The sequence below is a fragment of the Hemitrygon akajei genome, chromosome 6, assembly GCF_048418815.1.
Source record: "Hemitrygon akajei chromosome 6, sHemAka1.3, whole genome shotgun sequence".
NCBI classification, from domain to species: domain Eukaryota; kingdom Metazoa; phylum Chordata; class Chondrichthyes; order Myliobatiformes; family Dasyatidae; genus Hemitrygon; species Hemitrygon akajei.
This window is the reverse complement of record NC_133129.1, coordinates 9,740,749-9,757,468: the sequence shown is the minus strand read 5'-3', so window position 1 is coordinate 9,757,468 and position 16,720 is coordinate 9,740,749. Positions and strand designations below refer to the sequence as shown.

Below are 16,720 nucleotides of genomic sequence, written 5' to 3'. Positions count from 1 at the left end.
TCTGTTCACCTACCTACAGGGAAGATATCTTACAAGAAAATCTTATTAAATTTAGAAGGATATTGTTGGGACTTGAGTTGTAGGGAAATGTTGAATAGGTTAGAAGTGTATTTCCTGGAATAAAGAAGGCTGATGGAAGAATTGATAGAGGTGTACAAGATTATGAGGGGTATAGATATGATAAAGGTAAACAGGCATTTTTCACTGAAGCCAGGTGGGACTACAACTAAAGGTCATGGGTTAAGGGTGAAAGGTGAAAAGTTTAAGGGAACCATGAGGGGAAACTTCACTCAGAGGGTGGTGAAAATATGGAAAAAGCCTCCAGTGGAAATGGTAAAATATGGGTTGATTTCAACATTTAGGAGAAATTTGGGTGGGTACGTGAGGGGTGTGGAGGACTTTGATCCAGATGAAGGTCAATGGGACAAGGACAAGGCAACATCCTTGTAAATTTTCTCTGAACTCTTTCAACCTTGTAGATATCTTCCCTGTAGGTAGTTGACCAGAACTGCACACAATTCTCCAAATTTGGTCTCACCACTGTCTTCTACATAACATCCTAACATCCCAATAGTTTGGCACAGACTAGATGGACCGAAGGGCCTGTTTCTGTGCTACAGCTCTCTATGATTCTACGGATCATAAATTGTTTGGGTGATACAGTGGGGAGAGTAGTAGTGCAGGGTTACTCTGATGGGAAGTCTGTACCACAGGGATCAATCTCGTATAAGGATGTAGGTGAACAGTAGACCTGCTGATGGCATGAAAGCTGTTGGTGACATAGACAGTCAATAAGTTGTCTGATAGAGCAACAGAGAGCTGAGGGATAGTTATGAAGAGTGATGGTGGATGGTAGTTCATCCCAACTTCTGTGAGGTAATGCGTTTTGAGTTTTCTGTACACATACAGTAACTGGCAAGGAGGTGAGAAGCAACACACACAAAATGCTGGAGGAACTCAGCAGGCCAGGCAGCATCTATAGAAAAGAGCACAGTTGACATTTCGGGGGAGACCCTTCTGCAGGACTGGGAAAAAAAAGATGAGGAGGAGATTTAAAAGGAGGGTGGAGGAGAGAGAGAAACTGGGAGGGGGAGGGATGAAGTAAAGAGCTGGGAAGTTGATTGGTGAAAGACATACAGGGCTGGAGAAGGGGGAGTCTGATAGGTGAGGATAGAAGGCCATGGAAGAAAGAAATGTCAACTGTACTTTTTTTTCCCATAGATGCTGCCTGGCCTGTTGAGTTCCTCCAGCGTTTTATGTCTTTTGCTTGGATTTCCAGCATTTGCAGATTTTCTCCTGTTTGTGAGGGAGATGAAATGTGTTGATTACAGAGAGACTCTTGGGTGCAAGTTCATAGCTCCCTGAAAGTGAAGACACAGGTAGACAGGGTGGTGAAGGGTGCAGTTAGGCTGTTTGCATTCACAGCTCAAGGCATTGAGTATTAAAGTTGGATATCACATTGCAACGGCATGAAACACAATAGATTCTGCAGATGCTGGAAATCTTGAGGAACACACACAAAATGCTGGTTGAACTATGGAGGGGAATAAATAGTCAACATTTCTGGCTGAGACCCTTCATCAGGATTGGAAAGGAAGGGGGAAGAACAAGAAGTGGGGGGGGGGGGGGTAGCAGAAAGAGGACAAGCTGACAGGTGTTAGGTAAGACCAGGTGGCTTCTCCTTCGGGTTTGTACTCCTTCCCCTTCCCCCCCCCTCCAATAGTCTAGCTGTTTGCCCTTCCTTTCCAGTCCTGATGAAGAATCACAATCCAAAATGACTATTTATTCCCCTGCATAGACACTGTCTGACCTGCTGAGTTCTGTGTGTTGCAATATTGGTTGACTGCTCTGAGAGTATCAAATATTGTTCTGGTCAGTGCACTACAGGATGGAACAAGGCAGCAATAGAGAGAGTGCAGAAGAGATTCCCCAGGATGGTGCCTGGAATGAGAGCTTTGGTTCAAGGGAGAGATTGCGCAGGCTATGTTTGTTCTCACTGGGTAAAGGAAGCTGACGACTGAGCTTATCGAGGTTTGTACAGTTATAAGGTGTCTCTGGATGTACAAAAATATTCTGAAGATACGATAATAAAATTTCTGAAGAAACCAGGCTATTAGAAACCGCAACTGGGGCTCACCTTGTTGGAGCTGATGTACAACTGTTTCTGAGCTTTCTTAGGGTTAGGAATCTGAGGCCAAATATAAGGCTTGATCCTGGAAAAAGAAGAAATTAACAGCCACAGTGTGGATAGGAGGGACCTAACCACTGTCCCACACAGGTCCCACCCAACATCCCACCCACCGTCCTACACAGGTTCCACTCACTGTTCCACACAAATCCCACCCACTGTCCCACACAGGTCCTACTCACAGTTCCATACAGGTCCCACCCACTGACCCTCATAGACTCACACAGATTCCACCCACTGACCCTCAAAGACACACACAGATTCCACCCACTGTCCCACATAATCCCACATGAGCCCCACACACTGTCCCACACGGGACTCCCCCACTGTCCTATGCAGGTTCTACCCAATGTCCCACACAGGTCTAACCCACAGTCCCACGTGGGCCCCACACACTGTCCCACACAGGTTCCACCCACTGACCTTCAAAGACCCACAAAGATCCCACCACAATCACACACAAGCCCCACCCACTGTCCTATGCGGGTCCTACCCATTGTCCTACACAGACCCACACAGATCTAACCCACAGTCCCACATGGGCCCCACACAGGTCCCACCCATAGCCCCACGGGTCCCACCCCCAGACCCACACGGATCCCATCCACATACCAAAAGAGGGATAAACACAGTTCAGGGGTGTGGGCAGCTGAGATAGGGGAGGACCTTTTGTGGGGGGGGGTGTCAAAGTGATTAATGATGTGGAGATAATGAGATGTGGGATTGTCAGTGATGTGGGAGAGTGTCTGTGAGTTGTAGGAGGGGATTCAGTGTGTGGGGAGAGTGTCCGTGGGCTGTGAGAGGGGATTCAGTGGGTGGGGAAAGTTGGTGACGGGCAAGAGTGTCCGTGGGTGGGGAGTGATATGGTGATGGGGGAGTGAGATTTCAGGCTATGAGAGGGATCTTGTGGATTTCGGGAGTCAGTGACAGTGGGCAGTGGGAGGGATTTCAGTAGGTTTGAGGAGTCAGTGGGCTGACGGAGGGATTTTGGTGTGTTTGGGGAGTCAGTGAGACAGGAGAGTGTTGGTGGTCTGTGGGTGGGTTTCCCTCCCTGAGGGTGACGATGCAATGGTTTGGTGAAGCTCACCTGTTCTCCCACAGTAATACCAGCAGACCCACGAGGATCAGCAGCAGCAGCAGCAACATGGAGAGAGTTACCTTCACTCCTGCAGACAGACAGGACAGTGAGTGTTGGCTGAGGGTAACACCCCAATCCCCCTCACTCAGTCCCTGCCTGTGGTACCTAGTGCCCTGGCTTGTTGTGCCCCAGCACTAGGGAGATGTGGAGTGGGACTGGGCATTCTGGGAGGGGAATGGGTCCTGGTGCTGACATCTAGCAACTGCCCCTCCCCACCCAGCATGAGCGTCGTTGAGTTGTGGAGGGTGATGGGGAGTCGGTACTGTAGGGATTGGTGGTATATCTGATGGGATAGGATTCAGTATTCAAGATTGATTAATGTCATTTCCAGTGCACAAATGTAAAGGAGAATGTGACTCACGCAGGGTCACTCCAACACAGAGTTACTCACTCAGAGTCACTCCAACAGAGTTACTCACCGAGGGTCACTCTAACACAGAGTTACTCACTCAGAGTCACTCCAACACAGAGTTACTCACCGAGGGTCACTCCAACACAGAGTTACTCACTCAGGGTCACTCCAACACAGAGTTACTCACCGAGGGTCACTCCAACACAGAGTTACTCATCAGGGTCACTCCAACACAGAGTTACTCACTCAGAGTCACTCCAACACAGAGTTACTCACCGAGGGTCACTCCAACACAGAGTGACTCACTCAGGGTCACTCCAACACAGAGTTACTCACCGAGGGTCACTCCAACACAGAGTTACTCATCAGGGTCACTCCAACACAGAGTTACTCACTCAGAGTCACTCCAACACAGAGTTACTCACCGAGGGTCACTCCAACACACAGTTACTCATCAGGGTCACTCCAACACAGAGTGACTCACTCAGGGTCACTCCAACACAGAGTTACTCACTCAGAGTCACTCCAACACAGAGTTACTCACCGAGGGTCACTCCAACACAGAGTGACTCACTCAGGGTCACTCCAACACAGAGTTACTCACCGAGGGTCACTCTAACACAGAGTTACTGACCGAGGGTCACTCCAACACAGAGTTACTCACTCAGGGTCACTCCAACACAAAGTTACTCCTCAGGGTCACTCCAACACAGAGTTACTCATCAGGGTCACTCCAACACAGAGTTACTCACCGAGGGTCACTCCAACACAGAGTGACTCACTCAGGGTCACTCCAACACAGAGTTACTCACCGAGGGTCACTCCAACACACAGTTACTCATCAGGGTCACTCCAACACACAGTTACTCACCGAGGGTCACTCTAACACAGAGTTACTCACTCAGAGTCACTCCAACACAGAGTTACTCACCGAGGGTCACTCCAACACAGAGTTACTCATCAGGGTCACTCCAACACAGAGTTACTCACTCAGGGTCACTCCAACACAGAGTTACTCACCGAGGGTCACTCCAACACAGAGTGACTCACTCAGGGTCACTCCAACACAGAGTTACTCACCGAGGGTCACTCTAACACAGAGTTACTGACCGAGGGTCACTCCAACACAGAGTTACTCCTCAGGGTCACTCCAACACAGAGTTACTCACCGAGGGTCACTCCAACACAGAGTTACTCACTCAGGGTCACTCCAACACAGAGTTACTCACCGAGGGTCACTCCAACACAGAGTGACTCACTCAGGGTCACTCCAACACAGAGTTACTGACCGAGGGTCACTCCAACACAGAGTTACTCACTCAGGGTCACTCCAACAGAGAGTTACTCACTCAGAGTCACTCTGAGAACACAGTTATTCACCCAGTGTCACTCCAACAAAACGATGACTAAACACGTTGATGAAGGTAGACCCACAGATGTAGTGTATATGGATTTCAGCAAGGCATTTGATAAGTTACCCCATTCAAGGCTTATTGAGAAAGTAAGGAGGCATGGGATCCAAGGGAACATTGCTTTGTGGATCCAGAACTGGCTTGCCTACAGGAGGCAAAGAGTGGTTGTAGACGGGTCATATTCTGCATGGAGGTCGGTCACCAGTGGTGTGCCTCAGGGATCTGTTCTGGGACTCCTTCTCTTTGTGATTTTTATAAATGACCTTGCTGAGGAAGTGGAGGGATGAGTTAGTAAGTTTGCTGATGACACAAAGGTTGGGGGTGTTGTGGATAGTGTGGAGGGCTGTCAGAGGTTACGACGGGACATTGATAGGATGCAAAACTGGGCTGAGAAGTGGCAGATGGAGTTCAACCCAGATAAGTGTGAGGTGGTTCATTTTGGTAGGTCAAATATGATGGCAGAATATAGCGTTAATGGTAGGACTCTTGGCAGTGTGGAGGATCAGAAGGATCTTGGGGTCCTAGTCCATATGACACACAAAGCTGCTGTGCATGTTGACTCTGTGGTTAACAAGGCATACGGTTTATTGGCCTTCATCAATCGTGGAAATGAATTTAGGAGCCGAGAGGTAATGTTGCAGCTCTATAGAACCCCAGTCAGCCCCTCTTGGAGTACTGTGCTCAGTTCTGGTCACCTCACTATAAGAAGGATGTGGAAACCATAGAAAGTGTGCAGAGGAGGTTTACAAGGATGTTGCCTGGATTTGGGAGCATGCCTTATGAGAATAGGTTGAGTGAACTCGGCCTTTCCTCTTTGGAGCGATAGAGTTGTACAAGATAATGAGAGGCATTGATTGTGTGGATAGTCAGAGGCTTTTCCCCAGGGCTGAAATGGCTAGCACGAGAGGGCTTAGTTTTAAGGTGTTTGGAAGTAGGTACAGAGGAGATGTCAGGGGTACATTTTTTGTACACAGCGAGTGGTGAGTACGTGGAATGGGCTGCCAGTGGCGGTGGTGGAGGCAGAAACGATAGGATCTTTTAAGAGACTCCTGGATGGATACATGGAGCTTAGAAAATGGAGGGTTATGGGTAAGCCTAGGTAGTTCTAAGGTAAGGACATGTTCAGCACTGCTTTGTGGGCTGAAGGGCCTGTATTGCGATGTAGGTTTTCTATGTTACTCAGCCAGGGTCACGCCAACACAGTTACTCACCCAGTGTTACTCCGACACAGAGTTACTCACACAGGGTCACTCCAACAACACTTGCCAGTGCTGCCAACTCCCCCTACCAAACACATTGTTGGGTACAGGAGAACACCACCTTGCACTGGCTCCCCTCCTACTGAAGGTGGTGATCATGGGAGATCAGCTCCTGTGCCACCACCTGCAGGCTCCCCTCCTTTTCCGCACTCTCCTGACTGGGAATGACCTCCCCATTCCTTCACCATCTTTGTACCCAAACCTGGGGCTTGGATGTGGACTTTTAGCAGAAAGATCACCCACATCTCCTGCAGCTTCTGCCCATTTGGGGTGGATGGGACATACCCTGTGGTACAAACACAATGTTAAGCCTGTGGCCACATCTTACCTGTACTGTTCAGCCGGTTGATAGATGGGACCGTAAACTTCACCGGCTTACTCCACTCACTCCACTCTCCCCTGAAGTACTTCTGGTCAGGACCGGATCGGACCTTGGCATTGTATTGGGAGCTGGCCGCCAGATTCTTCATCAACAGCCTGAGAGAGTTCACCGTAACATTCAGGTCCTACAGGGAGAAACAGAAGGAATGACGCGCCGCCCTGCGAGGGAGACTCTTAGGAAGCACGGGCAGGAGAAGGCCACTCAGCCACTCTAGCCTGACTCACCACCCTGTACAATTGCGGCTGATATGCCCCAGGCCTCATCTCCTCAGGCCCATCTCACTTTCAGCCTCAATCTCCTGATCTTTCAGACGCTGAACAGTACAGAACAGGAGCAGGCCTTTCGGCTCTGATGCCAAATCAAGCTAATCCTTTCTGCCGGCTCATGATCCAAATCCCTCCATTCCCCAAATGTGCTAAGAGGCTTTTAACTGCCTCTGTTGTACCTGCCAGCAGCACCACCTCAGGCACCCATGACTCACTCTGTATAAAAAGCTGCAATACTTTGAACTTACCCCCCCCCCCACTTTACAAACAAAAGAAAATCTGCAGATGCTGGAAATCTAAGCAACACGCACAAATCCCCTTTGAAATTACCCTCCCAACTTAAATACAGAGATAGGTAGATCTTTACTGATCCCGGTGTCACAGTAGCATTACAGCAGCACAGATATACAAATATTAGAAGAGAAGTACAAGAGAATAGAAAATAAATTCCCTCAAACAGTCGAACGTGGGTGAGGGGATCATCATTCCCCGGCTATAGGTTGACTCATTATAGAGCCTAATGGCCGAGGGTAAGAGCAACCTCATTTGCACTCTTTGCAGCAATTCAGTAGTCAGTCTATTACTAGGAGTAATTAGTCTATTACTAGGAGTAATCAGTCTATTACTAGGAGTAATTAGTCTATTACTAGGAGTAATTAGTCTATTACTAGGAGTGTTCCTCTGTTCAGCCAAGGTGGCATGCAAAGGGTGAGAAACATTGTCCAGAATGGCCAGGATTTTCTCTTTGGCAATGAGCCAACACAATCCACAATAACTTTAGAAAAGGGTTCACCAATTGCAGGAATAGGCTGCAGTGGGGCCACTGGAATGACCCGATTAGGTTTACCCACAACTTGACAAGTATGATTGGTTCGACAAAAGGTCACAACATCTTTCCTCAAATTAGGCCAGAAAAATGTTTCATAACCTTTATACCATTTTATTCATGCCAAGATGGCCATCTAAGGACATACTATGGGCCAAATTTAAAATCTCATTCCTATAGACTTTAGGAACTACAACTTGGTAAACAATTGCCCATTCCTCACTTGCAGGAATATCAGGTGGTCTCCACTTCCTCATCAACACTCCATCTTTGAAATAATATCCAACTGGCACTTTCCCAATCTCATCACCTGAGAGAGCTTTTCCTTTTAAAGCTTCAGTCTCAGGGTCCAGTATTACTTCTCCAGCATCATTTTCAGGTGGTCCGATATCCTCTCTCCCCTCTCTTTTACTCTCTATATATCTGATAAAACTTTTGATATAATCTTTGATATCATTGGCTCGTTTACCTTTATATTTATCTTTTTGCTCCTTGTGCCTTTTTCACTGTCCTCTGTTGGTTTTTAAAAGCTTGCTAATCCTCTAACTTACCAGTGATTTTTGCTCTGTTATATGCCCTCTTTTTGGCTTTTACGTTGGCCTTGACTTGCCCTCAACTTTGGCCAGTAATTTTCATGCCTCTGTAATTCCCTTTTCTCCACCGTGATACTGATATCTGACTTCAGCTTCTCCCTCTCAAGTTTCAGGATGAATTCATTCATTTTGTGATCACTGGAACAAAGAGGTTCCTTTACCTTATGCTCCCTAATCAATTCTGCTTCATAACACAACACCCAATCCAGCATAGCTGATCCCCTAGTGGGCTCACCACAAGCTGCTCTAAAAAAAAATCTCATAGGCATTCTCCAAATTCTCCCTCTTTGCACCCAAAATCAGTAAAAAATGAGACAACGTCCCTCCAGAATGATATCACAAAAGCACACAACAAAACAGACTACACCAGAAAATCCACGTAACATTTGGTAATCCCCAAATCCAGAGTCCGGAGAGGCTGCTGCGTATTAATATCATGCTACTGTCTTAACGCATTCCCCAGAAAGGAGCTCCAAACCCACCAGACAAAACAAGACTACCCAGACACACCAAGTCAGGAGACCAACTCTACCACCAACTACTAAAGCTACAAGACCTACACAAAACCACATAGTTACATATAGTTATAGTTAACAGATAGTTACAACAGTGCAGACAATATCATAAATGATTAAAAAAACAGACCATGGGCATAGTAAAAATAGTCCAAAGATGTTAAAAGACTATAAGTTTGAAAGAAACCACCACACAGTTTCCACAAGTCCCCAGGGTCCCGACAGACTCGTCATCCCACGCAGGTGGCAGAAGGGAATACCCCGCTATGGACTTCCACGGTACCGGACTCAGCCTCGCAGACACAGCACACAATGAAAGCGACCTGACCGAGCCGACGCCGAGTCCGTCGAACCTCCGAGCCTCCGACCATCCCCTCCAGCACAGCCTCTCCGAGCACCATCCCCTGCGAAGATTACGAAGACCCCGCCAACATCCACCGGCAACGCGACCCCAAGGACTGGGGTCCTGTTCTTCTCAGCAGAGACCTGGACCTCACAACAGCAGCAGCAATGAAGAAGACCTTCCTGGAGATTTCCAGATGTTCCTCCATGCTCCCATGTCCATTTTTCATCAGATTAGGATTGTGCACGGCACCCCGCTTAACAAATAACAGATATCAGCTCTGGAGAGGCCGCTGCAAGCTGTGTCGCGCCGCCATCTTAGTTGCCTTCCTTAACCCTACCCACAACCACTCCACATAATCAGATACTATGTAACTGCTCTCTAAGGATTTGACTTGATTTTGACCAACAGAGCTACGCCATTCCCTCTGCCAATGTTCCATCTCGTGACCACAGTGCTGTGCAGTCTTTTACAGAGTGACAGCAAGTGCATGCTAAATAGTTCATTCAATAAAAACAGTGTAAATAAGCCAGTTCTAAAACCTGCAGACAAATCATCGCAAACTCCACATTATCAACATTAACTGTATCAGAAACCGGAAAAGGAAATGTGATTGTGTATGATCGTGAAATATACTTAACATGCCAACGAGGTAGAGGGTAACAACCTTCTGTGTACAGTTTAAATTCCTTTGTGTGCTAGTAAATTCCTTGGATGTTAAGCTCCCAACTATAACCTTCTTTCAGTTGACTCAGTGATGCCCACAATGTCATAACTACCAATCTGTAACCACGCAAGATCATCTACTTTATTCCATATACTGCATGGATCCAGATATAACACCTTCAGTCCTGTATTCACCTTCTTTGATTTTTGTGGTGATATCATGTGTCACATGTCAGAACATGATTGGACGGAGTTGTGAGCATGCGCAGAAATGATAGAATGATCTAGAAGCATGGCAGTGTTAAAACATGGTTGCTGTTTGCTGGTAAATAAAGTTCTAGTTATATTCTTCCAGAATATGGTTAGTTCTTGGTAACCCATGGTACGTATAAAGAACACAACATGGTGTCAGAAGTCGGTCTGGAAGAATAATTTGTTTCACTAACATGGAAGCAGTGAAGATAATTGGAAAGAAAAAGCGCAAACTTTTTCATTGTTTGCTAACAGCTTTAAGAATGGTTGCAACCTTTGAAAACACTTCAGCTGACTGGGACCATAACTGAAAACTGGAAAAGATATAAACAGCGTTTTGAAATGTATTTATCAGCGATTGGAACAGAAAATAAAACGGATAAAACGAAAGCTGCAATTCTACTCCACGTGATTGGGGATGACACAATTGAGGTATATAATTGTATTACTTTTGTAAATGGAGATAATTTGAATCTAAAAGCGATAATTGACAAGTTTGAAGCATTTTGTATACTGAAGTTCAATGTGACATATGAACGGTACAAATTCTTCACATGCAAGCAGAAAGATGGTCAAACGATTGATCAATTTGTTATGGAATTGAGAAACTACAGTAAAACATGTGAGTTTGCAGAGCTGACAGACTCTCATTAAAGACAGAATTGTTTGCGGCACTCTGGATAATGCTCTGAGAAAAAGACTCTTAAAAGAACTAGGCGTAAATTTGGAAAAAGCTTCGATTCTCTGCAAAGCTTCAGAAACCGTAAAGTCGCACGCTAAAGAGCTTTTTATCGAGAACCGCAGCGTACAGGCTGTGAATAACTGAGAACATGTTAGAATAAACGTAAATTTGGAAAAAGCTTTGATTCTCTGCAAAGCCTCGGAAACTGTAAAGCTGCAGGCTAAAGAGCTTCTTATTGAGAACCGTGGCGTACACGCTGTGAATAACCGCGAACATGTCAGAAAAAATAATGAAGCGGCAACGAAACCAACAGCGAGCAAGACGTCATCTGAAAGGATAAAACTTTGTGATCGCTGTGGGCAGGAACACTGACCTAAAAAGTGTCCAGCATTTGGAAAAATGTGCAATGACAGCGGTAAGAGCAATCATTTTTCACGCTGAGATCCCAATGATCCAGAAATCTGAAACCCTGCCCTTGCACCATTTCCTCAGCCATGCATTCATCTGTCGAACCACTCTATTTTTACTCTCATTGGTGGACTTTTGCACTTCCTGTTGACTTTAGACTTTAATCTTTGATGTTGACCTTGATGGTGGGACCCTGATCTCCAAGCCTTAAATTCCAGACCGTTTCTGGGCCCCAGTGGCCAACGCTCCCAACATGAGTATTGAGCTTATCCTGAACCAATGCTCTTCTAATTCATCCCACTCTCCAGACATCAAACTTGTAGCATAGGCACCCACACAGGCCAGATCTGCCTGTCTTTTCCCTGGCTACGCGGAGCAGCCATTGTTCCAGACTACTCTGGCGTCACAGCCCAACTCTTTCTCCACCACTGCATTGGTACCATCTCCTGCACCCATGAACTATTTGTCAAGACCAATAACTTTGTGACTAATGTTCACCATGCCCTATTTCCTAACTGGAGGAAATAGCAGAGTTACTTAATGGATACTTTACTTCAGTATTCACTATGAAAAAGGATTGTAGTGATTGTAGTGATGACTTGCAGCAGACTGAAAAGCTGGAGCATGTAGATATTAAGAAAGAGGATGTGCTGGAGATTTGGAAAGCATCAAGTTGGATAAGTCACTGGGACCAGACAAGATGTACCCCAGGCTACTGTGGGAGGCGAGGGAGGAGATTGCTGAGCCTCTGGCAATGATCTTTGCATCATCAATGGGGACGGGAGAGGTTCCTGAGGATTGGAGGGTTGTGGATGTTGTTCCATAATTCAAGAAAGGGAGTAGAGATAGCCCAGGAAATTATAGACCAATGAGTCTTACTTCAGTGGTTGGAAAGATGATGGAGAAGATCCTGAGAGGCAGGACTTGTGAACATTTGGAGAGGCATAATATGATTAGGAATAGTCAGCATGGCTCTGTCACGGGCAGGTCGTGTCTTATGAGCCTGAATGAACTTTTTGAGGATGTGACAAAACACACTGATGAAGGAAGAGCAGTAGATGTAGTGTACATGGCTTTCAGCAATGTATTTGATAAAGTACCCCATGCAAGGCTTATTGAGAAAGTACGGAGGCATGGGATCCAAGGGGACATTGCTTTGTGGATCCAGAACTGGTTGTAGATGGGTCATATGGAGGTCGGTCACCAGTGGAGTGCCTCAGGGATCTGTTCTGGGACCCTTACTCTTCATGATTTTTATAAATGAGCTGGATGAGGAAGTGAAGGGATGGGTTAGTAAATTTACGGATGACACAAAGGTTGGAGGTGTTGTGGATAGTGTGGAGGGTTGTCAGAGGTTACAGCGGGATATTGATAGGATGCAAAACTAGGCTGAGAAGTGGTAGATGGAGTTCAATCCAGATAAGTGTGAGGTGGTTCATTTTGGTAGGTCAAATATGATGGCAGAATATAGTATCAATGGTAAGACTCTTGGCAGTGTGGAGGATCAGAGGGATCTTGGGGTCCGAGTCCATAGGATGCTCAAAGCAGCTGCGCAGGTTGTCTCTGTGGTTAAGAAGGAGTATGGTATATTGGCCTTCATCAGTCGCGGAATTGAATTTAGGAGTCGAGAGGTAATGTTGCAGCTAGACATAACGGGAAGCACTCACATATGATTGGTTGTCCGAAAACTGTCCTACACACACCTACACACTTTGACACACCCCTACATAACCTGCCCTACACACCCCTACGAACCCCAACACATGCATACACACACCACTATACAAACTGCCCTACACATATGTACCCGCCCCTACACACCCCGACACACTCCTACACAAATGGGAAGCTCTCACATGCTCGGTGGACAGCCCAGTGAATCTCCAATGTCCTCTCCCTGCATTGCCACATCTTGCCGTGCCCCGGTGACCAGTTGTGCTGTAGCTGATCTCAGCTGCAGGCCTGCAGGACCCTGATAAAGGGAATGTCCTGATTCTCCATGCAACCTTCTCTTGACCTCCTCACTCCCAGGACATGCCCTCTTCCCATTGCTACCGTCAGGGGGGAGGTACAGGAGCTCGATTACACACACTCAGTGATTCAGGAACAGCTTCTTCCCCTCTGCCAACATATTTCTGAATGGACACTGAACCCATGAACACTACCTTGCCATATTTTTTTTAAAAAAACACAAAATGCTGGCAGAACTCAGCAGGCCAGACAGCATCTATGGGAGGAGGTAGGGACAACGTTTTGGGCCTTCATCAGGGTTTTGGCCCAAAAAGTCGTCACTACCTCCTCCCATAGATGCTGTCTGGCCTGCTGAGTTCTGCCAGCATTTTGTGTTGTTTTTTAAAATTTATTTCCAGCATCTGCTGATTCACTCGTCTCGCCATATTTTTCCTCTCTTTCTGTATGTAAGGGGTTTCTTCTTTTATGTTACTGCTAAGGTTAATAAAATGGCTTCTTTGTTTTGTTAAAAGTAAAAATGCTTCTTTGTCATGTTAACTGGTGAGAGAGTGCTTTCTCTCGCAGCTTGTTTGGGTTATAGTTGCTGAAAACGAGAATTGTATTCATTTGTTAACCAATTGGGATAGATGTTATTCTTTCTGGTGGGTCTGTAAGTGAGTGTTGCGCGGGGCTTTTGGGGAGTTGGTGCGAAGGGGTTAGAGGGAGAAGACGCGATGTTGTAAGCTGGGCGATGGAACGGACCCCGAGCGGGGGTCCCGGGCCCAGGGTTTTCGGTGAGCAGAGGAGACGAGGACAGATTCGTGTGGAGCGTCTGGTCGACCACCATTGTTGGTCCCAGGCGGCGGGTCGAGGGGGTCGGAGGGGATCGAATGGTGGCAAGAAGACTTTGTTAACTGAGCTCCACCGGTTGTGCACGAAGTGGTTGGACTTTGATAAGTTTGGCACCTTTTACTTTTCCTATTATATTGTATCTCTATTAAGTACATAGTTCCAGTAAGATCTATAAAGTGTAATCATTTAATCGCATATGATGTACTGTCTGTTATTGGGCGTGGTGGGGACATCACACAGTATCTACACAGGCTGATTACCCAGTTTGGTGGGCCCAAAGGCTGCTCCCCCTAGACGGAAGCAAGCTGAGCGAGCCTGAGGCCTACCAGGGGGCTACATGTATTTAATTTTATATATACATTCAGTATATACAGTAAATATTTCTTATTGTAATTTATTATAAAGCATGACAATGTACAAACGTCACCACATATTCCAGTGGTATTAAAGCAGATTCTGCCCTCTCTCCCTCACCAGAGGTCAGGCTTGGCCAAGCTGACTCTGGGCATGGAGTCTTCATCCACCACCTCCCTTTGCCAAGCCCACCCTCAATCGCGTGGGGCCCAAATCGAATGCCTCTCCTCTGCCTCCCCCTCCTTGCTGCTCCTGGCTCCCTCAAGGAGCTGCAGGTTACCTAGTACAGGGAGGGAGTGGCCCTGGGGTGAGCGATGGGCAGGGAGGGTCCCAGCACACGTACCTGCCGATCCGATTCCGTGCTCCAGTACACCAGCTGGTGTAAGAGAGTGTTGAAGAGCTCAGTGAAGCGGACCCTCGGAACTTCCCACCTGACTTCCATCTCCTCAGCTTCCCTCAGGGCAGTGACACTCAGGTTAAAGGGAGCGTCCGGCTTCACTGTAAAAGAAAGCTCCCCTCAGACCCCCATTGGCAAAGGATCCGTCAAAGAGGTAACAGGGCACTGGGAGGGGAGTGGGATAGTGGGAGGGGACTGGGGTATTGGGAGGGAATTGGGGTGGTGGGAGGGGAGGGGACTGGGTCAGTGAGTAAGAAGGGGACTGAGGCAGTGGGAGGGGAGGGGAACGGGGCAGTTGGAGGGGAGGGGAATGGGGCAGTTGGTGGAGAGAGGAATGGGTCAGTCAGTAAGAAGGGGACTGGGGCAGTGGGAGGGGAGGGGAATGGGGCAGTTGGAGGGGAGGGGAATGGGTCAGTCAGTAAGAAGGGGACTGGGGCAGTGGGAGGGGAGGGGAATGGGGCAGTTGGAGGGAATGAGCAGTAGGAATGGAAATGACTCAGGAAGTGGGAGGGGGCAGGCAATGGGTGCGGAAGGGGACTGGGATAACTGGAGGGGTGGGGACAGGGCTGTGGCTGTGAACTGGAGCACCAGGTAAGAGGGGACTGGGTCAGTGGGAGGGGAGGGGAATGGATCAGTAGGTGAGGAGAGGAATGAGGCAGTATGAAATGAGGGGACTGGGGCAGTGGGAGGTGAGGGGAGGGTTGGAGGTGGTCAAGTAGGAATGGTACGACTGCCCCATGACAAGAAGAGTGTGAGAGAGGTGCCACACACTCTGTGTGTCCACCGCCCCTCCTACTCACCCCAGGGGATGACTACAGGGAAACGTCTATGACCTCTCTAGGATCTCAAGCCATCTGGGACCAGAGGAATGGAAGGAGGGGAGGGATGAATGAGGTTTAGGGGGAGGTAGTGAGAGGGAGGGTGCTGAGAGGGGAGGAATGGGGAGAGTGGTAGGTGAGGTGGGGAGAGGGAGTGGAAGGAGGGCTTGAGCAGTGTTGGGGTGCTGAGGGTCAGGACTGAGGCATTAGGGAGTTGGTTTTGGACAGAGTTTGAGATTAGGGAGAGAATAGATTCGTCGTGACACTCAACTTTAAGGGTTGTGGGATCAGATTGGGGTTAGGTTTTGGTTAGGAGAGACTGGTCAGCTTGTGTCCTGTCCCAGTGGAGTGCTCCCACCCTCCCCACCTCCCCAGATTGCCCCAGACTCACCCATGTGCGTGATCTTCTGCGTGAGGTGACAGGGTCCGTGGGAGTGGGAGCCGGGCCGGAGAGCATGGATACAGCAGGGGGCAAGCAGGGAGAAGCGACTGATTGGGATTCTGCAGCTGAGGGCTGGGCTCAGGATCTGGCACCTCTCCGTTATGTTCTTCTCACTGTGTGAGAGAAACACCGTCAGCCTCAGCCTGGAGAAAGACCCTCCCCCGTCACCCCTGACCCTGTCACCCCTAAACCCATCACCCTCGACCCCATCACCTCCAACCCTGTCACCCTGACATCACTGTCACCCCTGACCCTGTCACCCCTAAACCCATCACCCTTGACCCCATCACCTCCATCCTGACATCACCGTCACCCCCAACCCCATTACCCGAACTCAATACCCCTGACCATGTCATCCGCAGTTTACGTATCGCCAAAAGCTGACGATAATCAAGACATTGAATGCTGCCATCACCAAACAAGAAATGGCCCATGCCGGTGCATTTCAAATCATAGTCAGGGACTTCAGTCAGGCTTGCTTGAAGAAATCTCTGCTGAATTATCAACAACATATAACCTGCGGCACCGGGGGTCCCAACACACCAGATCACTGCTACGCTGGAATTAGGATGCCCAGGCCGCACTTTGGCAAATCTGCTCACTTGGCTGTCCTCCTTCTCTCCTT

General features: G+C 47.9%; 1 protein-coding gene across 3 annotated transcripts in view; it reads right to left on the bottom strand.

The window, feature by feature from the left end:
- Positions 1–16,720, bottom strand: part of il7r (interleukin 7 receptor) — a 75,411-nt gene that overhangs the window by 4,612 nt on the left and 54,079 nt on the right. For all 3 annotated transcript variants that reach the window (XM_073047847.1, XM_073047848.1, XM_073047846.1), the window contains 5 exons: positions 16,045–16,208; positions 14,782–14,936; positions 6,678–6,855; positions 3,276–3,354; positions 2,138–2,213 (listed from right to left, as the gene is read on the bottom strand). In XM_073047847.1, the coding sequence (XP_072903948.1) occupies positions 2,138–2,213; positions 3,276–3,354; positions 6,678–6,855; positions 14,782–14,936; positions 16,045–16,208 (652 nt within the window). The remainder of the gene's footprint in view (positions 1–2,137; positions 2,214–3,275; positions 3,355–6,677; positions 6,856–14,781; positions 14,937–16,044; positions 16,209–16,720) is intronic.